The 25,318-nt window shown below is 30.0% G+C and overlaps 8 protein-coding genes across 8 annotated transcripts; 5 read left to right on the plus strand and 3 right to left on the minus strand.

Annotated features, from left to right (window-relative positions):
- Window positions 1-2,590: 2,590 nt before the first annotated feature.
- cubi_00709 (uncharacterized protein) lies at window positions 2,591-4,351 on the plus strand (the record flags this gene model as incomplete). Its single annotated transcript, XM_029017722.1, has 1 exon — window positions 2,591-4,351. The coding sequence occupies one exon, from the start codon at window positions 2,591-2,593 to the stop codon at window positions 4,349-4,351; it is 1,761 nt and encodes a 586-aa protein (XP_028873520.1).
- A 287-nt stretch (window positions 4,352-4,638) lies between these two features.
- cubi_00710 (tRNA dihydouriding synthase) lies at window positions 4,639-6,216 on the plus strand (the record flags this gene model as incomplete). Its single annotated transcript, XM_029017723.1, has 1 exon — window positions 4,639-6,216. The coding sequence occupies one exon, from the start codon at window positions 4,639-4,641 to the stop codon at window positions 6,214-6,216; it is 1,578 nt and encodes a 525-aa protein (XP_028873521.1).
- Window positions 6,217-6,241: 25 nt separating this feature from the next.
- Window positions 6,242-7,543, minus strand: cubi_00711 (uncharacterized protein; the record flags this gene model as incomplete). Its single annotated transcript, XM_029017724.1, has 1 exon — window positions 6,242-7,543. The coding sequence occupies one exon, from the start codon at window positions 7,541-7,543 to the stop codon at window positions 6,242-6,244; it is 1,302 nt and encodes a 433-aa protein (XP_028873522.1).
- A 1,231-nt stretch (window positions 7,544-8,774) lies between these two features.
- Window positions 8,775-11,312, plus strand: cubi_00712 (putative low complexity protein; the record flags this gene model as incomplete). The annotated part of the gene is made up of 1 exon (XM_029017725.1): window positions 8,775-11,312. The coding sequence occupies one exon, from the start codon at window positions 8,775-8,777 to the stop codon at window positions 11,310-11,312; it is 2,538 nt and encodes an 845-aa protein (XP_028873523.1).
- A 346-nt stretch (window positions 11,313-11,658) lies between these two features.
- On the minus strand, window positions 11,659-18,438 carry cubi_00713 (PHD domain-containing protein; the record flags this gene model as incomplete). Its single annotated transcript, XM_029017726.1, has 1 exon — window positions 11,659-18,438. The coding sequence occupies one exon, from the start codon at window positions 18,436-18,438 to the stop codon at window positions 11,659-11,661; it is 6,780 nt and encodes a 2,259-aa protein (XP_028873524.1).
- Window positions 18,439-20,043: 1,605 nt separating this feature from the next.
- Window positions 20,044-21,339, plus strand: cubi_00714 (uncharacterized protein; the record flags this gene model as incomplete). The annotated part of the gene is made up of 1 exon (XM_029017727.1): window positions 20,044-21,339. One exon carries the CDS (start codon window positions 20,044-20,046, stop codon window positions 21,337-21,339), a length of 1,296 nt encoding a protein of 431 aa, XP_028873525.1.
- A 750-nt stretch (window positions 21,340-22,089) lies between these two features.
- Window positions 22,090-22,872, plus strand: cubi_00715 (uncharacterized protein; the record flags this gene model as incomplete). Its single annotated transcript, XM_029017728.1, has 1 exon — window positions 22,090-22,872. The coding sequence occupies one exon, from the start codon at window positions 22,090-22,092 to the stop codon at window positions 22,870-22,872; it is 783 nt and encodes a 260-aa protein (XP_028873526.1).
- Window positions 22,873-22,898: 26 nt separating this feature from the next.
- cubi_00716 (U2 SNRNP protein) lies at window positions 22,899-24,752 on the minus strand (the record flags this gene model as incomplete). Its single annotated transcript, XM_029017729.1, has 1 exon — window positions 22,899-24,752. One exon carries the CDS (start codon window positions 24,750-24,752, stop codon window positions 22,899-22,901), a length of 1,854 nt encoding a protein of 617 aa, XP_028873527.1.
- Between the last annotated feature and the right edge of the window lie 566 nt (window positions 24,753-25,318).

The raw sequence follows: 25,318 nt of genomic DNA on the forward strand, positions 1-25,318 counted from the left end.
TGATTGTAATATAATAAAAGGTAGCATACATTATGATAGGGCTGAAAAAGTGCATGCAATGAATAATCTTTACATAATTAATTAATTTGTGTGTAAAAATTGAGGAATAAATAAAAATGTGTGGAAACATTTCATTATATTGTTGAAGAGACGATGAGTAAGAAAAAATTTCTTCAAGTAGAGAGAAGTGTAGATAGGAAAGGAATTAGGAAAATAAATAATTGTTTGTATATATATATATATATATATATATATATATATATTGATGAGAAGAATAATGAATAAAGAAATAGAATTTGTTTGTTAGATAACTGGTTTGTAACATATCTTATTTTTGATATAAAAAAGTAATAAGATACTTTATGAATAATTATCTATGAGAACTAGGCAAAAAAAGACTTTTAGCCAAGCTCACCATATTACAATACGTTATATTTTTGCACAAGCATGAACATTAAATGTCATTAAAAGTTTCTTTTGAGTCAAATTCAAATTCAAATCAAAAATACAATAATTATATTCACAGATAGAATATAATTAAATGAAACTTGCACATTTAATGGATTAAATTGTGCCTGTTAGCTTCCGTAACTATTGTTTATTAGTATTGAAATAGTTAGATTAAATGATATTGTTTTTCAAATAATAAACCAAGGGTCACTTGGCGGGAAATTTCCAATTATTCAAATGATAATTCTTAGCTGAATATAAATTATTATTATTATTTAAATGAAGGAAAGAGATAAAAAGTGACGTTTCATACATACAATTAGCTCTTCTTCTACTAAGCTAAAGTAAAGTATTGTATTAAGTCAAAAAAAAATCTTCAAAAATACTCTCTCAGACATCTAAGGAAGTCCATCATAGAGTCTTAAATGCGCATATTTAAGATCTCTAAATCGGTACAACACTGCGAATGTTGAGAAACGTTAATTTTTATCATCATTGAGAGTATTCCTGATCGAAACATAACCATCTAATAATTAGACGGTACTCGGATTACTTTTTCATTGACCGGCACTTTATTCCAAATTAATGAGAATAAGAAATTAAAGTACATTCCGAGTGGTATATACTGGATAAATATACTAAGTATAAATATATGCATGTATATACTATTGAGCTCTTTGCAGTCAAGACTTTTCTACTCTTGCTCTCCAGTTTGCAATATAGCTTTATTACATTCTTCGACAAAGAGAAGTTATATATACAGAGAATCCAGTTTCTTCATTATTTAAATCAACGGTTATATTGTAAAAATTCATCACGGCAAACAATTAATCAAATAAATTGAAGTCTTTTCGTTCTCCAGTATTTATTTAAGACGGTCATAATTTTACGAATTAACAATATTTGGTGTCTGTATCATCGTCATTGAAACAGTGAACAACTGAAACTGTTAGATAAATCCTAACCAAATTGAATATATTATTTGGATTCATAATTAAATTAGTGAATTAACAATGATTTTCGTAATTTTAATGGTATTTTATCATAAACATATAAATTATGTCAATTATCATTAATCCATGCCAAATTTAAAATAAAGCCAAACAATACCAAACAATTCCTAAATGCCTTGTCTTATTTCGTTAAATAAACTGTCATATCATTTTTCTTGAGTTTTGAGTTAAAGTAACTTCAAGGCAACATTTTTATATAAATATATATACATAATATATATGTATATATATTAAATGTAATAAAAAATTGGTAATTAAAAAAATGTCACCAAGAATTACCAAACTGAATTCTACAACACAGTTAATTCTATTATTATTACCTTAATAATTAATCTATATATACCAATCAATTCAGGTCCTTATATTTATAACTATCATTATTTATGTTATTATATCAATAAAACTATTTCTCATTATTTTGTCTATTATTACTTCTTTACCTTATATATATCTTTCTATGTCTACTTCTACTAGAGTATCGGACACATACCGCGCGCGCCCAATGCATGCGTGGTTAAATAGGGCGGGCTGCTGTGTATGGTAAAAAAGAAATAGTTGGAAAATAGTGTGAACGGAGAAAAAGTAGTTCAACTACTGAAAGAGTTAAATTTTTTTAGTAAAAAGAAAGAAGATTGAGAAAGATCGCTTTCTAGAAAAAAAATTGAGGAGAACGCAAAAAAAAATTAAGGAGATTAATTAGATTTGTGTTAAAACAGAAATTATTAGTAAAAGTTTAGAGAAAAGGCTTGATCAAGTTAAATTAAGAAAGAAAAATAAGAATAAACACTTTTTTACATTATAAAAAGAGCAGGGGTTTTATAAGTGACTAATTACTCTGGCTGACTAAAGAGAACTAAAAAAATTTAAAGGTATTAAAGAACCAAAAGCAAAATATATATCAAATTAAAAAATACTTTGAGTGAGACGAAATAGTGTGGGAGTAAGATTTGTTTATTAATTGATTTATCTAATAAACGTATTTAAAATATATTAATATAAAAAGAGAGGAATTAGTTTTTAAGATTTCCACCAATAATATAAGAAATATTACATATAACAGATATATCAATAAATATATATTTATGCATATATTTATATTTATTATATATAAGTTTAAATTATATTAAATGATTCAGTTAATATTAGCAAGGACAGTATCTTCACTATGTAACTGTGTAACATATTTCTCAGGAAGTTCAAGATCACCTGGTCCAAATTTTCATTATAGAGGGTTTAATAAGACGAGAAATGATCAAACGGAGTATGAAATAGATTCTTTATTGATGGAAGATGACTTAGTAGATGAATTGGTTGCTACTCCACTTTCAGCTGAGGAAATAGCAGCAAAGCTTTCTAATTCTAATGCTAAACATGTTCCTAATAATATATTGGGAGGTAGAGATATTAATATAAACAGTAATAGTGGAGCAAGAGGAGCCGATATTTGGATTGCTGGGGGTGGTTCTAGCATGGGAATAGGAGGTGGTGGAGGAGGATTGAGAGTGGAAAGAAATGAAAACAAAATTAGCAATGATTGGTGGTCTGATGGAGAAGATGATGATGATGATGGATTTTCTGGAACTGGAGGTAGAGGAATAATGAGCGGATCTAACCAAACTAATGAGAAAATAATCAATACAACATTTTTCAATACAACTTCAGGATTGGCTAATGGTAATAATTTAAATAATATCGGAGTTATTCCTAATCATGGAGGTAATAGCATAGAAAGAGATTTATACTTTGATGAGAATATAGACGAACTCAGTTTTCAAGGAAATAATTCTAATAATAACCAGCTACAAAAGGATAATTGGGATAAAGAATTTTTAAATGATTATAGAGATGATCAATCTTTTGATTTTGTTCCAATTAAAGAGAACTTGGATAATTTTGGTATTAGTACAGATTTGAGAACAGAGCAAGTAGATAAAGATCTTAGAAAAGATGATGAGATCATTTTTGATAGTCAAAGAGATCTTTTAGATTATAAAGATTCTAATGCCTATAATCATAATAGTAATCATGATCATCTTAATTGGAACTATGGATATAATGACTCAAACACAATTAATGATAAATTGGATAATAATGTTCCTCCTATGATAAATAACCAGAATGACAAATTATTAGAAAAAGATTTTGGGGACTTTGGAGACTTTGGTGATTTTACAAGTGGAAATTCTCCAAATCACTTTTTAACAAATAATGACGATATAAATAATCATCAAAATGAAACAGAAGATGAATATTTTGAATCAGCAACCAAACCCAATTTAATAAGTGGATATACTTTCGATCAAGAAACTGATGATATCAGTTTAAAAGAAAGTAGCGATTATCACAATAATCAAACAACTACAGATCAAAATAATATCTTAGAAGTTGAAAATGCAATGGATAATTTTTGCGATTTTACTTCTCCGAAAAGAGACGAGCAGCAATTGATTTATAACCATCGTGACTCTTTTGATCATATTAGTTTCGATGCTAATACAGAAGACACTAATAACAATATTATTATCACTAGCAATCCTATACAGTTAGGACAAGAATCAGGATTTGGAATGGAATCAGAAAACCCGCCAGAATCCATTCGTGGTCATCTACTTGATGATTTTGATGATATATTCAATTCATCTTTTCCATCCAATAGTAACCTTACCAATAATAATAAAAATACCATTAGCACTTTTGATCATATGGAGAAAAATTTCCAGACTAATAATAACACAGTTAGTACTTACGAAGATGATGAGTTTGGAATGTTTGACTTTGTTTCAGCAAAATCTCCTCCATCTGATGATCATCTAAAGGCTACTGCTCCCATGTTTAACAGCGATCAACATCATAATACTTACCATCAACCTTCCGTTTTACTTGAATAATCTAAATTTACCTCACTCCATTTAGTAATTTGCCTTGATTATCATATTTTATTAGTATTATAAATGTAATATATATATATATATATATATCTTTTTTTTTACTATTTAAAATTATTTACCGGTAACTTATTGCCCATAGCATCATTTTTAGATCTTAATACATGATTTGGCGCCATACCCAATTTTTCTTTCCCCTACGTAATTATTTTCGAAAATGGTAATTATTGACACGATGGAAAATTGAAAATTATTGTTATAATTTGTGTTGAATTTAAATTCACTTAATTATGGAGAACAATCAACAACTGATAATGGAACCCATTCATTATTTGGAACATAATCATGAACGAGAAAAACAAAAGCAGAAATATGAACAAGAATATGAGAATAAACAAAAATTTAACCAGAAACAAAATCAGAATAAGAATGATCTGAGTAATTCTGTGATATCTGTCGCTCCAATGCTAGATGTTACTAATACTCATTTTAGAATGTTATGTAGGATTATTTCAAAAAGAACCGAATTATGGACAGAAATGGTAGTAGATGATACAATAATACATTGTTATAATGACGAGACAAGACGTGCGACTCTGGAATATGTACATTTTCAGAAAAATGAGTCCGAAAATCCTTTGGTGTTGCAACTAGGTGGTAATCATCCTGAGAAAATTGAAAAAGCAATAGAAATAGCTTTTAGGTATGGATTTAGAAACTTTAACTTGAATGTAGGGTGTCCATCCTGCAAAGTAGCTTCTAAGGGTAGTTTTGGAGCATCTTTATTTAAAGATCCCCTTAGAGTGGCCAGTATAGTAGATACATGTAACAAAAAGTTTATAGATTTAGGATTAGTTAATACACGAATATCAATTAAAACAAGAATTGGAGTTGACCAATATGACACATACCAACATTTGTACAATTTTATATCATTAGTATCTGGTATTAATGTAGATAACCAAAATAAGTCAGATTATGTTAGTATATTTCCAGATACACAAGATGAGAGAATATCTTTAGATTACAGTCCAAATAATTTTATAGGAGCAGATACATTTATAATACATACTAGAAAAGCATGGTTAAATGGGATAAATCCTAGTAAGAATAGAACAATTCCAAAATTAAAGTATTATTGGGTTTATATGTTAACTTTGGATTTTCCTAGCTTAACTTTTATTTTAAATGGAGGAGTAACAAGCATAGAAGAGTCTATTTCAATATTAACAGGAGATTGGTATATGAAATGGTATTTGGATTTTAAAGATATTATTCAAAATATTGAGATAGATTCAAACAAAACTAAGAAGATTAAAACAGATAATGATATAATAGACGATCATTCAGAAAATTCTACAATATTAAACTCTTCTATTGCATTGGATGATTACTATATGGAGAAGAACAAGGCTGAGGATTATGAAAGAGTATACCAAGCAATTAGATCTGGAAAATGGATGAATAGGATAAAAGGAATAATGATAGGAAGAGAAGTGATGAATAATCCATTTGTGTTATCAAAAGTGGATAGTATGATATATGGAATTAATGAAACTTCTGGTACTAGAATAACTAGAAGAATTGTATTAGAAAAATATTGTGAGTATTTGTCTACAATTAAGCCAAGAGACATTCAAGATTCAGGTAAATTTACTATAGGAGAACTAAACATGTATTTGAAGCCAGTATTTGGGTTGTTTCATGGATTCTCTGGTACAAAATACTGGAGGAGAACTTTATCTGAGTTTATTCAAAGGTCCAAGAAAGATGATACTTTTTTAGTTAGAGGTCCTAGAGAGATTCTTTTGCAGTCTCTGGATTTATTTGAGAAGGAACATTCTGATATCTTAGACTTAGTTCCCTGAGAAGATTTTCTTTGTTAATCTTAGTTTATACCTGGCCATACTCTCCTACAAGTTCAACTTCACCAGCTCCAGTTCTAATTCTATTTCCAGCTTCAGCCATTATTCTTCTACTGGAAGTTCGCCTTTCAAGATGTATCCAGTTATGAAGAAAAAGGAATAAGCATGCAAAATATGAAAATACCGAGATTAGGAAGAACCCGAGAGTAATTAGGTTATAAGAAAGTGGACTAAAACACTTTATTAATGGGTTCTGGACTAGGGTTTGTCTATGAATGCTTCCAATTAAATTTCTGATCTTGAATGAAAATGGATTTAATGTTGCCAGTTTATATATTTTAGTAAATAATTTTGGACATGTCTTTATTTCACCTATAGGATTAAATTCAGATCCCAGGTCATCACTGTGATCTTGGCTAATTATTACTATAATTATCAGACTGGAATCATATATTCCATGTAATACTCCTGCTGGAAGTAGAGTTAAAAGTTTAGTAATCACTTTTTTAAATGATATATGGTCATCATTTAAATGGTGATGATTTTCTCTAAAAGTTTGCTTACTAAGTTGTATGCTGGTATAACCTGATGCAAAAATGTGGAAAGGGATTGAAATAATTGCTCTAGCAATTCCAACTAGAAACATAATGATAATATTTTCCATAGAATTTGAAAGATAAGCAATATTTTCAATAATTGCAAATCCAAGTGAGGTAGATATTCCTCCTAAAACATATCCAATATTTGACTTAACATAATGGCTGGTAAAAGATTCTCTATAATTAATATCTTGAATATATGGTTTAATAGTTAAAAGTCCCAGTAATTTGCATCCTTCTTCTACAATTCCAATAGAAATTATATATTTTAATATAATTATGAATATATATAATGGGAATCCTATATTACAACCATATTTATTTATATAATTGTAATGATCATTTTTGATATTAAAAATCCAACTAAAGAACAATCCTTCTAAAATTAATGTAGTGGAGACAGAAATGATTGCACCAAAAGTGAATAAATCTGTAATTGTTTTGATGCTAATTTCTCCTTGTATTATTTGTTTTTTAAATTGATATATAATTAATACCCCAGGAGAAATAGCTACTGTGATTAATAAGACCCCATAATACAATCCATGATTTAAACTAAGTATTCCAAATATCAAAGAGATAAGTATTATAAAAGAAATACTTGGATAGTTTTCTTTTTCTTGTACATACTCTCCAATATTTGTATGGTGATTATTATTTATCTGAGTTGCATCATTATTGCCTTGGTTAATACCAATATTATTTTGTAGTAGAGAAATATTTCTCGTCATTTATATTATGGGATCTATAAGTATATTTATATGTATATATACATATATATATATATATATATATGTATATATATATATATGTATTCTAGTAATAAATCCGAATGTCTTGTAATTCAACAAAATTATAATTGCTCAATATATTATTGTTTTTTCTTCTAACTTTTCTTTTTTCCTTATTTTTCTTTATATAATTCATTTCTATTGTCCATTAACTATTAAATGCATGCATGCATGCATGATTAATTTGTCTCGTCTCATACAAAATTAATAAGTTATTGTTAATTTTCTATGCAATTTATGTTTATTTTATTTCTGTATTTTTTTTCCTCAGTTTTATATTATATAAAAACGATCAATTGGAGTAAAAATAGTAATAAATATGTGCTGATTATTATGATTATGATTATCTTTCTAGTCAAAAAAAAGTTAAGTTTCTTATCCAAATAAAATCTGCCACAAAATTCAATTAAAGTATTCAGAGTGTAACAAATGATCACAAACTTTAACAAATAATCTGGACTGATTAGCTTAAAAAGCTACAAAAGATAATTATTATTAAATAAATAATTTAATATCCAACTAAATCTTTCCCACACACTAACACACATATAGAAACTATCCTTTAAACTTTACCAAATTCTTTGATTATATATTTACCTATATTTTCACTACTTTAACTTTACATGCCTTTTTTCTTTTTATTGTTGCTTTTCCTCAATCGAAAAAAATATTACTATTTTAATTAGGCGGGCAAACACCACTTAGTACCGGAAAATATAAAATTGTCTCATATATTACGTGGTGCAGGTATAAAAGAATATAAAAAAAAAATAAAATTAATTATGTTATGGCGGGAAAATATTATAATAGAAAAAATTTCAAAAAATAAATAAATATTAATGAATAAATAAAAGAGAAAGAAAAATACGAAAAAGAAGAAAAATCTTGAGTATTTCTGTGATAATTCTTTTGGTAAACATTTATAATTAAATCGTTTTTTTTAAATATATTATTTCACACACTTTTTCTTTCTTTTTTTTTCGTCAATTCACTCATTCACACTTATTTTTACTGGGGACAATCCGTCCATAGAAATGAATGGCCTATAAATTAAAGAAGAAAAAAATAATATAATATTAAATTAAATTAAATTAATCACGGGATTGGTAATTAATTAGCTTTAACTTTAAGGAGATTGTCTAGTTAAGATTTCTAATTAAAAAAAAAAAAAATGTTTGGTTCAAATAATAATAGTAACAGCCTACCATCTTCTTCATCCTCTGTTGGAGGGGGTCTTTTTGGTAGCTTAGGAGGAACAGGAACTAACACAGGAGCTGCTACTGGTACTAACACAGGAACTGGACTTTTTGGTAACTTAGGAGGAACAGCAGGAACTGGAATGGGAACAGGGTTTGGATCTAATTCTGGAGGAGGATTATTTGGGAATTTAGGAGGTTCAGGTAACACTACAGGCAGTGCAACAAATACTGGATTTGGGTTTGGATCAGGATCAGTATCTGGTTCTTCTTCATCTGGAACTGGAGGAGGACTGTTTGGATTTGGATCAGGTTCTGCATCAGGATCAAACACATCTCCACAAAATAACATTGGTTTATTTGGTGGTGTTAGTTCTAATAGTGGTAGTGGTACTAGTAATAACACTGGTTTAGGTTTGTTTGGTTCTACTGGTAATAATACTAATTTAGGAACTTCTCCATTCGGAAATACTACTAATAACACAGTATCAGCTTCTAGTGGACTTACAAGTAACAATTCCTCATCTCTTTTTGGAGGTAATTCAACATTAACGTCTTCTGGTGGAGGTTTTGGACTTTTTGGGTCACAAAACCAAAACTCGAATTCAGCTGGTGGTATTGGAATTGGTTCATCAACATCAACTGGAGGGTTGTTTGGATCAGGAGCTGGACCTTTGGGAACCACTACCAATAATAATATTAGTAGCTCTCAACCCACTACTAGTCTTTTTGGGACCTCAGGAAATGCTTCTGGAGTGAATACTGGTTCTTCCAGTTCTTCTTTATTTGGTTCAACTGGAGCTAGTACTGGACTATTTGGGAGTTCCTCTGGTACAACTAATGCAACATTTTCATTTGGCTCAGCTTCAAATCCTTCTTTGATTTCTTCCTCTACTCCTACTTCGGCCACTAATATGGGCTTAGGGATAGGCTTGGGACTAAGTTCCACAGGAGGAGCATCTACTGTAAACACTGGTAGCATCTTTGGAAGCTCCGGAATTGGAACTGGAATTGGGACAGGGACAGGAATTGGAGCAGGAACAGGAATTGGGACAGGAACAGGAATTGGATCTGGGACATCTAATTCTCTCTTTAGTTTTGGTTCCGGTACAGGATCTTCTAGTATATCGTCATCAACAGGTACTACATCTGTCTTAGGTAACACATTAGGTGGAACTTCACTATTTGGTGCTTCCTCTCCAGCAATAACAACAACCACTAACACAAGTGGTATTCCATCATTAACATCCTTGTCAACATCTCCTTCACTTGTTACTAATAATGCTACTACCAATACTACTACCAATACTACTAATAATACTGCTACCAACAACAGCAGTAGCTTGTTTGGTAGTTCATCCTCCTCTTTGTTTGGAGCAGGCACAGGAGCTACTACTACTACTACTGCTACTACTGCTACCACTACCTCCCCATCAATAATAGGAAGTTCTGCTTCTGGCACTTCTTTGTTTGGTGGAGCGTCTACAACTGCTTCTACAAACGTGGCCACAGCTCCCAGTACTTCCTCCTCTTTATTTGGTGGATTGACCACAACAACTCCAACAAGTACTACTACCATTGGAACAAATCCTAATATTACTATTAATTCTTCTACAACTTCATCTACTACTCCAACATTATCCACTTCTATTACTGGAATTAATTCTGGTTTAGCAGGAAGTACTGGATTATCAACCTCAAGTAGTTTATTTGGGTCCTCTTCTTCTAATAAGCCTGAAAATACTACAAACCTTTCTTTAGGAACTACATCATCTTCTACAAATCCTTCAATTTCTACTTCAGCTCCTGCTCCAAGCCTTGAAACAACAATTTCTCACCAACATGAAAGAGTTGAGGATGTACTTAAATCTTGGGAAAGTAGACTTTCAAAACAAGTCAAACTTTTTAACAAGGCATCATCAGATGTACTAGAAGTTGACAAAGCAATCATCACATATACAACAAAACTTTACTCTATCAGAGAAGATCAACAGGAAATTAGGATGAGACAAGAAAACATGGATAACAGAATTGATCAAATTGCTCAACAACAAAACAGTCTTTCTAATACTTTAAAAATCATTGAAGAGTCCTTTTCAAAAAAACTTGAAGGATCTATTAATTCTAACAGTAATATTGGTGTAAATACAAATATCGGTACCTTTAATAGTAGTAATAATAATAGTAATAATAATAATAACAATAGTAATGGATTGGGAACTGGAACAGTCGGAGGAAACTTTTCTGGAAACAATGATAAACCAAATCAGAGTATGAGGATCTCAGCTGCAAGAGCCAATGCTCTGAGTTCTGAGCTTCAAGATATTGAATCTCAAGTTGAAACTTTAATGTCCCAACTGAATAACTTACATGAAAGAATCTACCCATCACCACTTAGTGAGATTGTTAAGATTCTAAATATGCACCAGCTTACTTTACAATCTATTGAAAGTGAGGCTCAAAGACTTAAGGAGAAGATCACTTTAGCTGAAGACTGTCTGGTCAGAAGGTAACTGGGTATAATTTAGAACAATATAGATGCCAATAATAGTATGAATATCTTATCCATAAATCATGATGTTAATTCCCTAATAGATTAGATTTATAACTAACTTTTTCTTTCTTAACTGCTTATACATAGGTCTGAAAAGCTGAGTATGTCTCTGCCTAAGATGATTTGGAGTTTGTGTGTGTTAAACTATTCTCTCACATCTATATTGAAGATGTGTATAAGTATTAAATTTGATATGAATTTCTCCTAATTTGCTTTGTTTCGTCTTAAATATTCATTTTTAAATCTTAAATGCCCTTCGATATAATTAGTTTCATCCTTTCTTCTCTATTAATCTCCATTGTTTTTCAATTCTTCTTCTTTGCTCCCTTACGACTTCTTCCCCTTCTCTTGTGAGCAATTTTGTTTTTGGAATTGGCTCGCTTCTTTACCCATCTTTTTATTTGAGAGGAATTGTATGAGGAACTTGAAGATTGTGATTCCACATACATTGAAGACAAGGATAAAGATGATATAGAAGATGAAGATGAGAGAGAAGATGAAGGAGAAAGTGGTTCGATTACTAAATTCTGCTTTTCAACAATCAAATTTCCAGAAATTTCAGTTTCTCCCTCTTCTACTGATTTTGGTACAAAATCCTTGTGATTAGAGAAAAAAGAAGAGGTATCCCCTTCTTCTATATTAAACAGATTTTCTTCTTGTGCAACATCATTGCTGATAGTAATAGTGTTATTGTTTATAGTTGTACTGTTATCTCCACCGTTATCAAACTGTATATTCTTCCTCTTCCTGCCTCTTTTTTTTTTTTGTTTTCTTTCCAAACAATACATACAGTGAAATGGTTCATTCTCACTTGGAATGTTTTCCTTATATAATCCCAAACAGTACCAGTGGTACCAATTATTACATAGATCACAATAGATCCAATCCAAACAAATTTGCTGCCAATCCCTCTTATAAATCTTGTCACATGCTGGGCATACATTCTGAATACTAATCGAACTCGGTCTTTCCATAAGTACACTATTTGCAACTTGAACCTCGGAAGTCAGTTCTTCTAATCTATTTCCCACTGTTCTTGTTTCTCCTGTTGTTCCTGTTGTTCCAGTTGCTCCTGTTGTTCCTGTTGTTCCTGTTGCTCCAGTTGTTCCATTTTCTCCAGTTGTTCCAGTTATTACAGTTGTTTCTAATGCTCCTATTTCTCTGGTTATTCCTTTTGTTTCTATTTTACCTCCAGAAACTCCCAAAATCCCTGGAATTCCCATACCTCCCACTAGACCAAAAGAAGATTGTAGATTCTTTTGATCATTAGAAGATAAATTCCTTTTTCTTTGTGACTTTGAAAAGTTAATAGTTTTCTGTTTGGGAATTCCAATCCCATAAACAAACCTTGAAACAACCTCATAAACAAGAATCTGAATAAGATCTTCCCACTTATCAATATATAAAATGTCATGATCTGATGAAGAAGATGAAGAAGATGAAGATGAAGAAGACGAAGATTGTGTTTCTTGATTAAATTCAATTTTCCTTAAAAACAATGGGTTTCTTAAATCAATTAATAAATGATTACTTTTTATATCAGATACAATATAATTATCTTTTGAAGTAGATGAAATTTTCTCCAATACTGCCCTATTCTTTTGATCTACTGACAATACCAAACCATAATAACCCAATAAACTGATCTTCAAACTTGTATCCAAGTTCTGATTTAATGCATAACTTACATTAATATTCCTATTAATGTCCAGTCCTTGTTCAGCTTTATTAAGTACTTCATTATTACTCTGTATTATATTACTATACAATAGTCTAAGTTGTGCCAAATCTTGAGAGTTTGAGAAAGATGATACCATTATTGTCCCACAAGCTGAATAGTTGGATGAAGAAGGTAATGTAGATACAAAATTAGATCCATAACTATTCATAATACTTCCTCTAGATATATGAATACCTGAATTTGCTATTGTATTATTATTGTTATTATTATTATTACCATTAGTATGATTATGATGATGATGATGATGATTATTATTATTATTATTACTATTGTTATTATTACCATTACTATTATTACAATGATTATGGCTTATACACCACGCCCTTCTATACACTCCACTTGGCAAAACACCAGAAGAATTCGCATTTAAAGCTCCTCCATTATTCAAAACACTGTAATACTGATCAATATGCTTTGTTTTGATTCTACTTGAATCAAATTTACATCCAATAGACCTTCCACAAGATACATGAAAATATGTATTACAGGTATTCAATGCACAACCTACAGTTGCCCCATTTGAAAATCCACAATATTTACAAACATTACCAAAATGTTTCTTTTCAATCAATACAACATTATTTAAACTAAATACTTGTACTTTTGCCATAACAAGCCATTCCAAACAAACTGGATGTATCCATACATCGCAAGTTAATCTATACTGATCATCCAATGAAATACTTCCATCCACCAAAAGTGTTCTTCTTATTTTTACTCCTGTAAAATCTATCTGAGACCCTTTTCTTATTGGTAATAAAATACCATCAAATCTTGTACATAAACAACAACAACTTTCGGTAATCACATTTTCAAATTTTCTCTGCTCAAAATCAATACATCTCTGGCATTTCATTCCTATTAATATAGATTGAGAATGATTCTCGTCATCCAAAATAGAATTCCCTCCATATTGTAATATTAGTTTATCATTATAATCAATAATTAAACCATATTGATACATATTATTACAAACAGAACAGATGACCACATTACATATTTGGCATTTTAATAAATATGGAATTTTTGAATATCCAAAGCCAATTTTACTCAAATTACTATTAATCATGGCTTCCTCAGAATAACTCTCTATATGATTACTTTCACCAAATAATGATTGCTCCCTATTTTTTTTTAGTGAATGATTGAGTAGTATTTGATATCCACACAATTGACAGCAATAATTCCAATTTTGACTAATTATTGAAGAACAAGAATTGATTGATTTTAAGTGAGCTTCATTTGGATGCAATTTCTCAATACTCAAATTCTTTGGTCCAAATAAACCTAAATGATAATTTACATTCTTCATCTGTAATTCATTATTATTAAAATAATCATCTATAACATTATAGTCTGAAGAATAAATATATGATTTAGGTTCATAAAGGGATAAATCTGAACAACCTTTAATTATATTATAGTAGAATGTTAGTGGAATAAACTTCCAATAATAAAAGAATGAAAACCAAGGACCAAAACCCATCTTTGAAGCAATCATTAATGTAATCAAACGAATTTCATATGGATTAATCATTCTATTTAATAAAATTTCCATGATTCCAAATATACTTGATGTCATGATTCTAGAATTATCCAAATACTTGTACTGGTTTATTTGAAATAAATCTGATATTCCAAATGAATTAAAAATATTTTCTGCTATGACTTTTTGCCAAAAAACCGTCTCACCTGACCAAGGAGTTGTTAATCTTGATAATACAGTTTCTATTGATTGTACATAAACTAATTCTGGCATATATAAATGAAACTTTGCAAAACCATTCAAAACAATCTGGCTTTCTCCAGAAACAAAATGATGATCACCTCTATTATTATGTTGTGTCTGTATCTTTTGTATAGATAAAGTTTCACTATTACAATTTGATTGTCTTATTTCCTCTTGATTTTTCAATCCGTGAATATTTTCAGATTTTGAAAGTAGTCTTGTCAAAAATATTACAGTACGTGTATCATCTCTCAAATCTGCTAAAAATGTCTGTCTAACAATACTTGGTAATGTAAATATATTACCAAATATTGAATCATTATAATTTTGATTCTCAAATCTGTAATTATACCACTTATTAAAATTACTTAATTGATATTTTCTTAATAATATTGTCGGAGCTATATTACATGAATGTTCTGGACAATATAATAATGGCCTCCCATTTTCCCAGTCTACAATACAATCTTTTCTAGATGATGCGCAATTAATATGGTAAGAATTACAGCATTGATCATTATGACAAAGTATTGGAGAACTATCAGTTTTCCCACATCCTTCACATTTTATTTTATTCCTGTTTAGATCGACTTTAATTCTCAAATAATTTCCATCACTGCTTAAAACACTGCTATTCCCGAGAGCACATCTAATATGAGCCCAAAAACCATCAACTGTTTTCTTCATTATACCACCAGATCTACAATATGCATCATATCCGCATAATTGGCAAACAGGTACTTTTATTTTTACCTTATAAAAGTTATTTTCTTTGTCATGTATGATCACCCCTTTTTCTTCTAATTGTCTTATAATTACTTCATCATGCTTAAAAATTTCCAACACTCCTGTATCCTTTTTTTGAATGATATTATCAGTATGATCATATAATGGGTTTGAAGAGGAAGAAGAATTACCACAAATATGTCTGTTTCTATTTTCTTCAATACTTTCATTATCACTGTCTATCATTGATTCTAAACAAGAAATTATTGCTGGAGGAGGAGTTTGGTTAGCTCTTCTTATTACTTCTTGTTTGTTGTACCATTTAACAGGATTAAATATTTGTCTCTTAAAAATCTCCAAATTTGCAAAATTGTAAGGTATCTGGCACGTAGGAGTCCATTCAAAGTGATAATTCTGATGTTCAAAATTGTAATCACTATCACTAACGTTAAAGTTATCATGATATTGCTTCTCTTTCCCTTCATCTTGATCTCCTCTTTCTTTTTGATCATTTTCATGAATATTTCTTGGCTTAATAGTTGAAAAATTGAATGTAAAGTACCTGAAACTAGTTTTGTTTAGAGTTGTTAAAGATAATAAAGGAGTTTTTCTTGGCCTTCCCTTTCTTCTCTCCGTGATCACAACTTTAGTATTCTCCTCTTCCTGAGATGATTCTGAATCTTGTTGAGTGATTTCAGGGAATATCCAATCATTAATCCATGGAAATATTATTGGATCAGTAAAACTCTGATCCCGAACTGATGATGATATCACATTATATGCAATTAATTGACTTAAAAATGGATTCACGTTCTTTCGTATCGACTGAATTACCTGGTTAATTGTTTCCTTATCCCTTGGGCCACTGATCATCCTAATTATACCAAAAAATAAATATTGATGATCCAAAAACTGGCTTTTTATATTCAAACAAACATCACAAAGCCATTGATCATCCTCATCCACTTCATCCTTTTTTTTTGGGTTCGAACTATCAAGATCCCCTTGTTGGCACTTCTTCTCCCTCTCTAATACATTCAACATTCTTGTAGAATTATATCTAAATGGCTGTTTTGGATTTACACAAGAATGATGAGCCGGTTGATAACAGCCATCACAAAAGTATATTGGATCCTCATCCCAATCTGTATCATTACCACATATTGAACATAAAGCTGTCTCTTGCCACTCACTTGGTAAGTATTTTGACTCTATACAACCTAACCTAAATTTCTCCAGATCCATTGCTTGTCTTTCTAGTGTATAATTATAACCAATGTCAAAATGCTTTCTTCTATAGTAATCATTCAGTTCATACTCCTTCTTGTACCAATAACTCAGATTTGGTTGACTCTCCTTCTCTACTCTGGACAATAATCTTTGAAACATTTCCACTTTTAAGCTTGATATATCCTTAAGTCTTTTAATTAAAGAAATGGATATTTCTCTCAATTCCTTATCTTTTTGCCTATTTAAGTATCTTTGTTCAAACTCTCCATGGTAATTTTCATGAATATTATCTTGTGCTGTGTCTTGAAAAATGTAGCATTTATTTAATGTATTTGCCATTTCAAAGTCTATCCTTTTGTCAGAATTCATTATTGAAGAAAGGTTTAAATATCCAGATCTATCTGTGTATTCTATGTTAAAATTCTCAGAGTTATCAATTATATTCGAATTCTTAGTGCTTAATAGTTTATTTGGAGAAATATGTAGATTATCCTGAAAAAAATCTCCAAAACTCTTTGCTCTTTTTATTTTACTTACTGTGGTGTCTTCTTCACTTATCTTGCCTTCTAATTCAACGACTGGAACTAAATCTTTTGGGTTCATTCTAAAATATTCATTCTTTTTTAAATACTCTCCTGTTCCAAGAATACTCTTAATTTGGTTATTCCCTTCATTCTTTGATATGCTTTCATCTATCATTATTTGTTCATCCTTCACTGAATTTAATTGCGTACTTTCTTCTTCCAATTCTTTTTTATAATGATTATAAGGAAGTAAGTGGCTAGTATCTAACAAACTTTTTCTAAGTTCCATATTCTCGATCTTATTATTAATATTAAAAATCCATTCTTCTGAAATATCATTGTAATTATAACAATCAAAATCCTTACAGATTAATCTTTCCTTGTCTGATTCTTGTAAAATATTATACCATTCTACGTTTGGGCCTGATATTACATCTGGAACTAAACAAACATAATTACATGTTCCACTTAAACTCTTATCTTGTGTATCACCTTCTTTTATACCCAATGTACTATATAGGTTTCTGCTACTGTTTAATTTCGTATATTTATATGCACATTGTATTTTTACTAAATTATGTAAAATCTCTTTCAAACTTTTGCAGTGAGCTAGCTCTCTTGGAAAATCTGTTGGTTTGCTTAATGGTGGAATGCTTAAAGTCAAGCTTATACTTTTTATTTTCTTCTCATTATAATTTTCTGTGTCTTCTTCTTCAAAATCTAATGTCTTATTATTTTGTTCTTCTTTAAGTGAATCTTGCAAATATCCATCCAATGTATTTTGTGATTCTCCATTGTTCTCAAATAATCCAAACCCTTCTCCATGAACCTCCCTTGGAACCCGATTCCAACCTCTAAGTCCTTCCATCAAGGTCATGCTTGAGTAAATAAAGTCATTAGAATCTTCCTCTTCGCGTACCTTTAAAAAATCGTTAATAATGTTTAATATATATTCGGATGAGTGAATATGGAATTTCAAAATATCTCTCATTCTATCGTCAATTTTGCCAAAATATTCATTCTCTATTCTCATCCAAAATACATTATCATCGTCAGATGAAATACTCTTACCATTTATCATATCTCTGTTGGTCGAGTTCCTACCTCTCGTTGTTTTTCCTGATTCTACAAGCATCTTTGGTTCCTTCTAACCTTTATATGTTCTGTTTTTATTATTCCAAATACATATATATGTGTATATATATATATATATAAATATACATATATATATATATATATATATATTTCCCAAACTCTATGCCCCAAATTCCCAGCCTATATTACATTTCACCAATATCAAAAATATACAAATATACATACAAGTATATATATATATAAATATATATATATTAAACATATATAAATGCATATATATTTGTATTTCCTTATTTGAGGTAAGATTCTATACCTGACATAATATATATATAATCCTCTAAATTAGTTTCTTGCCTAGCTTTACAAACTTATTAATGATTAATTGATTTCTCCTTATAGTTTTAGATTATATATCGTTTTTCAAATGTATTGCTAGTATCCAAATATGTAAAAATATATTAACTTTCGGTTCTGACCTATTCTTAATTGTTATATTTATTATTTTTTCTTATTTTTTAAATTACACGTTACCGTCTCTTTATTTTCACACATCCTCCCACTTTGCGCTATCTTCATAATTTGCCAAAAACTTTTTTTATATAATAATTTATATTTAAATTGTGCAAAAATGACTCTGTTATTAATAGCGCAAGCATATAAATATATGTATAAATTTATTATCCATATAAATAGACATTAATCAATGAGAATAACTCAAAAATTCAAAAAGCTTCAAAGGTGCTAGAAATTATTCAACGATTGTGAAATTCGTAGCTACATGGCTCTGTACCACTATTTCTATGTGCATGCATGCAAAAATTAATTACTGGCATATACCGGTATTTTATTATACCACGTATAAATTTAATGTGGACAATTAAATTGCATGCTTATACTAAAATGTTTTTACACGTATACAGAAAAAATATTATATATGTTAAAAATCAAATGAGGTTAATGTTTTGAGGAAAATCTAAGTAAATAAAAATATTTTTCATTTCTAGTGCAAAAATCTATAATTCCTGTAGAAAATCCTGTATTTATGCATTTAAATATAAAAATAGGCAACATAATTTTTTAAAATAGTATCATATAAATCAAATTCCAAAAAAAGTTGGCAAATGTGGGCACTTTTTTTGTGCGAATATCGGGTGTTTCCCGCAACTTTCACTGTGTAAATTAGCTTAAAATTTTCTGTTTGTCAAATATAACCAACTTTTTAAAATAGAATATACTATTATTAATACTTATGTATAGTTAATATTCAGTTCTTGTATTTAGAAATACTTTTTAATTAATTTATTAGGGAAGGCCCCTTATATGAGGAAAAGAAGAATCTATGAATAATCAATTGTATTATGTAATTAATGGTACTCAAACAATACTTTGTATTGAAGGGAGCATAACTCAAATTAGATTTTAATTAACTTGCGTGAATAAATGTAACTGCAACACTGTGGTTATTCTCTTTGGGTAATTTAATTGGTAACGATATTAGTTTTTTTTATAAAGTAAAATTACTATTGCTTTAAAACAGTCATTTTGTATTAATTTTTTGTGGTTATTTTGTGTTTAGTTAGTTGAAAAAAATAGTTCTTGTGTAATTAAGTGGATAATTAAAGGACTAATAATTAATTGGAATATAATGAAATTGTTATTTTTGGTGTTCTTAATAGTACTTCAGTTTCACAGTTTATTATTTTCCTATAAATCTTCATCTGGTACTTTTAAATTAATAAAATTAGTGAATAATCATCAATTTCTGGAGGTTTCTATATTAAAGCTTCAAGCCAATGTTCCTAAGCCCAATAAAAAAAATAATCTCTCAATGGGTCTTCAAAGCCAAAACCTTGATAGCAGTTCTCACTCTGGCTCAGAAACTGGTTCACTAAACAGTGAGAATAGCTTTTCTAGCAGTAATTCTCTTATTACAAGTAAATCCAGTGTAGTTGGTAACATATCCGGAAGCAAAGCCAGGGGTGCGAACAGATCAAGAAGTTTAAAGAGAAAACCCCACAAAAATAATTCCTCGGCTAGTGAGGTTGGAACTTCAAGAGAAATAAAGCCCGATGATCAGAGCTCAGAAACCTCAACTAGAAATTTGGAATTGGAAGGAAATTATGTAAGTAGAGGCAGACGTAGGAGCAGAGGTAGAGACAGAAATAGAAATGGAAGTATAAGGAGTAGAAGCGTAAGTAGAAATGTAAGTAGAAATAAGAGTAGAAGTAGAAGTAGAAGTAGAAGTGCAAGTGGAAGTAGAAACATTAGTAGAAGTAATAGTAAGATCAGAAGTAAAAGCAGAAGTAAAAGTAGAAGTAAAAGCAGAAGTAAAAGCAGAAGCAAAAGCAGAAGTAAAAGCAGAAGCAAAAGCAGAAGTAAAAGCAGAAGTAAAAGCAGGAGCAGGATTAGAAGCTACCACAGTAGCAATAGCGATATTAGTTGTGCCAAAAACAAACACGAAGAAGAAAAACGCTCAATGCCTGAGGCCTTGCCTAATTTTAGCTCTTACCCGTTGTCAAATGAACAAAAGCAAGAAATGATTAAAACCAGATTATCACTTTCTGAAAAATTCAAAGAGTCTTGTTCAGACATCAAAGCTTCAAACCTCTGTTTATTTTCCACATTTATTAAAAATTGTAAATTGTTCTTATCTGAAAGCCTTTCTGAATTACTGGATACGGAGCTTTTGGATGTTTTACAGAGTTTATGGTTGGGACTTGTTAGTAATAAGTTTATTAGCGATGAAGTCGTTCCTCAAATTATGAATGTCTCGGAAGTTTTGTCAAAATATGTTGTTGTTGACTCCCTAGAAGAACTGGAGAATAAGCATGCACATTGCAAACGAATTGTAGTCATGTTTTTAAATAATGTTGCAACCTATATTGAAACGAAGCTAAAAATCAAAGAACTCAAGAAAGAAATCAAATATCTCCGTAGATAATACACCATTCCACTCCATTTTCCACTCACTTCTCAACTTACTCTGCTATACCAACTTCTATCTTAATTCAAGTCCAAAGTTTTTTACTTCTTCATGCCCATCAAGATCAAAAAAAAAAAATGTGTATTAGCATATCTGGTCCACTGTTTATTGTATATTACCCTTAAACCAACTTTAAACTTTTAATTTCTTTTTTATTCTTTTCCCCCTTATTTTTATTTATTATCGCTCTTCTATACCGTTCATTTATTGCAAATGCATGCATTCCCGCCCAAATATTTTATTATCTCCGAGCTTAACTTTCTTAAAAAGTTTTGAAATTTAAATCCAAATTTTTAAAAAAACTTCTTCACCTTAAATTATCTTGTGTATTTATTAAACCCCCCCCCCCCTTTCTTCTTTTTTATTATCTCTTTCTCCGCATTCCTATCTTATTCTTTTTCCTCTTCTCATTAAATAAGTCCTAATGTATATGGCGCCAAAATACGCGGTATCAGATCATTTTAGAGACTTAAAAAAGTATGAGACTTAATCTTCTCAGTTAATTCATTCCGTCAATTATTAAGTAGAATACGATAAAATACAATTCAATAATCCGAGAGAATATTATTAAATTAACAGAAACATACTTATTCTTTTTAATTCATAAGTAGTGAAACCAACTTATCTGGATTATGTAATAACTAATAATTCATGTAATGAATTACGTTTATTTATAATTACCGTGAAAGAATTGTATTCAATAAAGTCATGTCTTTGTATGTGTATATATTGTTTCTACTATTAATTGGTGTATTTACGAGAAACCCTTCTTCTTTTACAAATGTATGTAAGAAAGAATCTCAATACAATCTAGTATTAGAAAATGTGTCAATTCTCAAAGTTAGAGCTTCTGCCCCTTCTGGAAAGTTTTGTCCAAAGTGTGGATCTAGAATCCTCAGAATAGGTTGTCGTTGTCCTCCAACCAATCGACCAGAGAGTTCAACACCTCGTGGTGAGGAAAGTCGTTCCAAAAGAAGGAATCCTAAAACCGGGAGAGCTACATTTAGTTTAATGGTTTTTGGTCCAGAAAGGTCTGGACCTAATCAATCATTAACCGAAATAAAAGATCCTCGTGTAAAATCAAAACTTATTTCCGAAAAACAACAGCAAATCTCGTCATTCAAAAAATCAATATCTGAAATCAAAGATTCTTTAGATGCTTCTCTTGCATCTTTCATTGCAAATTGCAATCCATTGTTTACAGGCTATTTCTCAACCCTAGAAGATGATGAATTAAAGGAAGCAATTGTAGAAGTATTACTTAATTTCGTAGGTATTAGAATGTTTGAAGAAAAAATGCCTTTTTTAACAGATAAGAAAGATTTAAAACAACTAATGGGTTCTAGTGGTATGTCAATCGAAGAATTGGCAATTCTACTTGAATCATGCTCAGAACTATCTCTTACTTTAATGAATAATTTTGCATCTATGTTTGACAAAAAAGAAAAAGTCAAAGAATTAAGACAGGAAATCGAAATGTTAAAATCTTAATTTTACTAATATATTATTATATATTACTATTTATGGTTATATATATATGTAGATGGGAAAATTGAATTATCATCCATTTTTAAATCCTTTCTTTCAAGTACCGTATATAATGGCTGTTGGCCAGCCTTATTTTTGTTGTCTTGATTACTACTAATTTGGTTGTAATTGAACAAGAAAGGATTAGTATTGACAGAAATAGATGGATTATTTTGATTACTGTTTTTATTGTCTTGTGGATTTTCCACCAAGTACAAATTGTTATTATTACCTCCTGTTAAAAGATTACTGGAACATATAGTAACGTTGTCGTTATTATTACTATTTGTGTAATTGGGGTTTTTCGTGTTGTTAGTAATAATGTTACTAGTATGATTTTGTTTCTCTTTGTGTTCATCATGATCTTGGTCTTCAGAATCTTCCAGATCATCAAAATGGTTGTATTCTATTTCTCCCCAATAATCAAAAGAAGAGTATAAGTTACTCTTAGAGTTATTTGTAATCTTTGGGTTTTTAGAATAATTAATATCATCATCTTCAATAGGGGGCAATAAACCCCAAATAGGGTTTCCATGATCATCAAGTGGAGGCTTTCCCCACTCACCTGGTCTAAAACCGAATTCACAACCGTTAGGTATTTGAGAATTTACTCCAGGTACTCTTAAATAAGGATATGATGGAGGAGGACCATACTTTTGCATTCTAATCAACCAAGGTGGAGGCCAGTTTGGTTGCATTCCAAGAGCATCTTTAAGACGTTGGGAAAGACGACCAGGACGTATATTTTTAAATTTGAATTCAAATTCTTTTCCCTCATAGTATAAGTCACCAAATTGAGTCAGATGTGGTTTAGTTGAGTGTATAAAAAAAGCATCATGTAAAACTTGATAATCAATATCCATCCTATTAAGTTTTGGGCGTATCTTTCTCCTTTGTTTTTGTTTCATTGTCATCTTACTTTCTTCTTCCAAAATTAAAGCTCTGATTTCCGCTATTTTTGTTTCTTCTATAAAGTGTGGAAGTTGATATGGAGGTCTTTCTAACCCTTTTTTTCCTTGAAGATACCTCCTTTTAGAATTCCAATGTTGAGGAATTTTTACTGATCCTTGACAACCTTTTAAATAAACGAGGAATTCCGGATCTTCAGCTGTTGTATCCCAAATTTCAACTAATTCTGGGTGGTTTGTTCTCTCTTTTAGCTCCTTAACAGTCATCTTACCAACTACTCCGTTGTTCCTATTTTTCATTTCCTGTAAGAACTCACGTCTCCTTTTTCTCTCTTTTTCCTCTCTTTCTTCCTCTTCTTCTTCTTCCTCTTCCATTATTAATTTCATACTCACACCCTCATAATTATTAATACTATCAATTATTTCTGCTCTTTTGTTTTTGTCAGTTTCGTTATTATTTTCTACAACTTTCTCACAGCTTTCTATCTCTTGTTTACCTTTACTTCTTTCTCCTTGTATGTTTTGACTTTTGTCATTGCTTTGATCTTTTTCTAGAGTATTTTGGTAATCTAAACCAACCAAAAATTTGCAAGCTTCACCAAACATTTTCCTCAATTCTTCATTTTCCTGGATCTCATAAATTACCTCCTCATCTGTGCTTTCTCTATCCTCTTTTTGATTCAGTTGTTCCTTCATATCTTTGTTATTTAAGACCACTTGCTTATTCTCTTCTTCTAGTCCAGCTCTTCTTCTTTTACGATTTTCTTTGTTCCTCTGTTTTTTTAACTTATTTTGCAACTTCTTATATTCTGCTTTTTTATTCCTAATTCCATACTCTTGCTGATTCTTCATTTGCTCCGATAATCCCTCCACCCTTTTCTCCATCTCACTTTCATCTATTTCTTTTGTCTCTTTTACATTTGTTAATTCCACCATATCTTCCAATTCATTATTTCAAGCCTCCTTTATTTAATTTACTTAATGTTTTCACTACTTTTTTATATCTTTTACTCTTAATACAAAATCTCTTTAAATTATTTTAATTAAGTCTTATTGGGTTTCCCGCCAAAAGTACATAATGTAATTATAAATCCAAGAAAAATATAAAGACAGAATAATTTTCAAGAAAAAAGAGCTGTTTGGAAATGTTTACATGCAGCCAAATAGTTTTTCCTTTACAAAAAAAAACTAATTAGTTACTTTATTTTGTTTAAATACCATTCTTTTCTATTACACTTATTCTTTTTTATAACCCCACCTCTATCTTTTGATCTCACTCTTTTTTTATCCTACTACTTAATTTCTCCATTCCCTAAATATTCTGTCCTATATTTTTAGTTATTGTATATCCTTTTTTCTATTAAAATTGTGTATTTATATTCAAATAATCAATAAAAGATTTTTGAAACTGTGTTCCATGTGTTTTTAAAGTTAACTGTGCACTATAATATATCGTGGAGTTCCCGCCGGCGCCACGTGCATATGATGCACTTTTGACTGTG

This window comes from Cryptosporidium ubiquitum (genome assembly GCF_001865345.1).
Source record: "Cryptosporidium ubiquitum isolate 39726 chromosome Unknown contig_7, whole genome shotgun sequence".
Lineage (NCBI taxonomy): Eukaryota > Apicomplexa > Conoidasida > Eucoccidiorida > Cryptosporidiidae > Cryptosporidium > Cryptosporidium ubiquitum.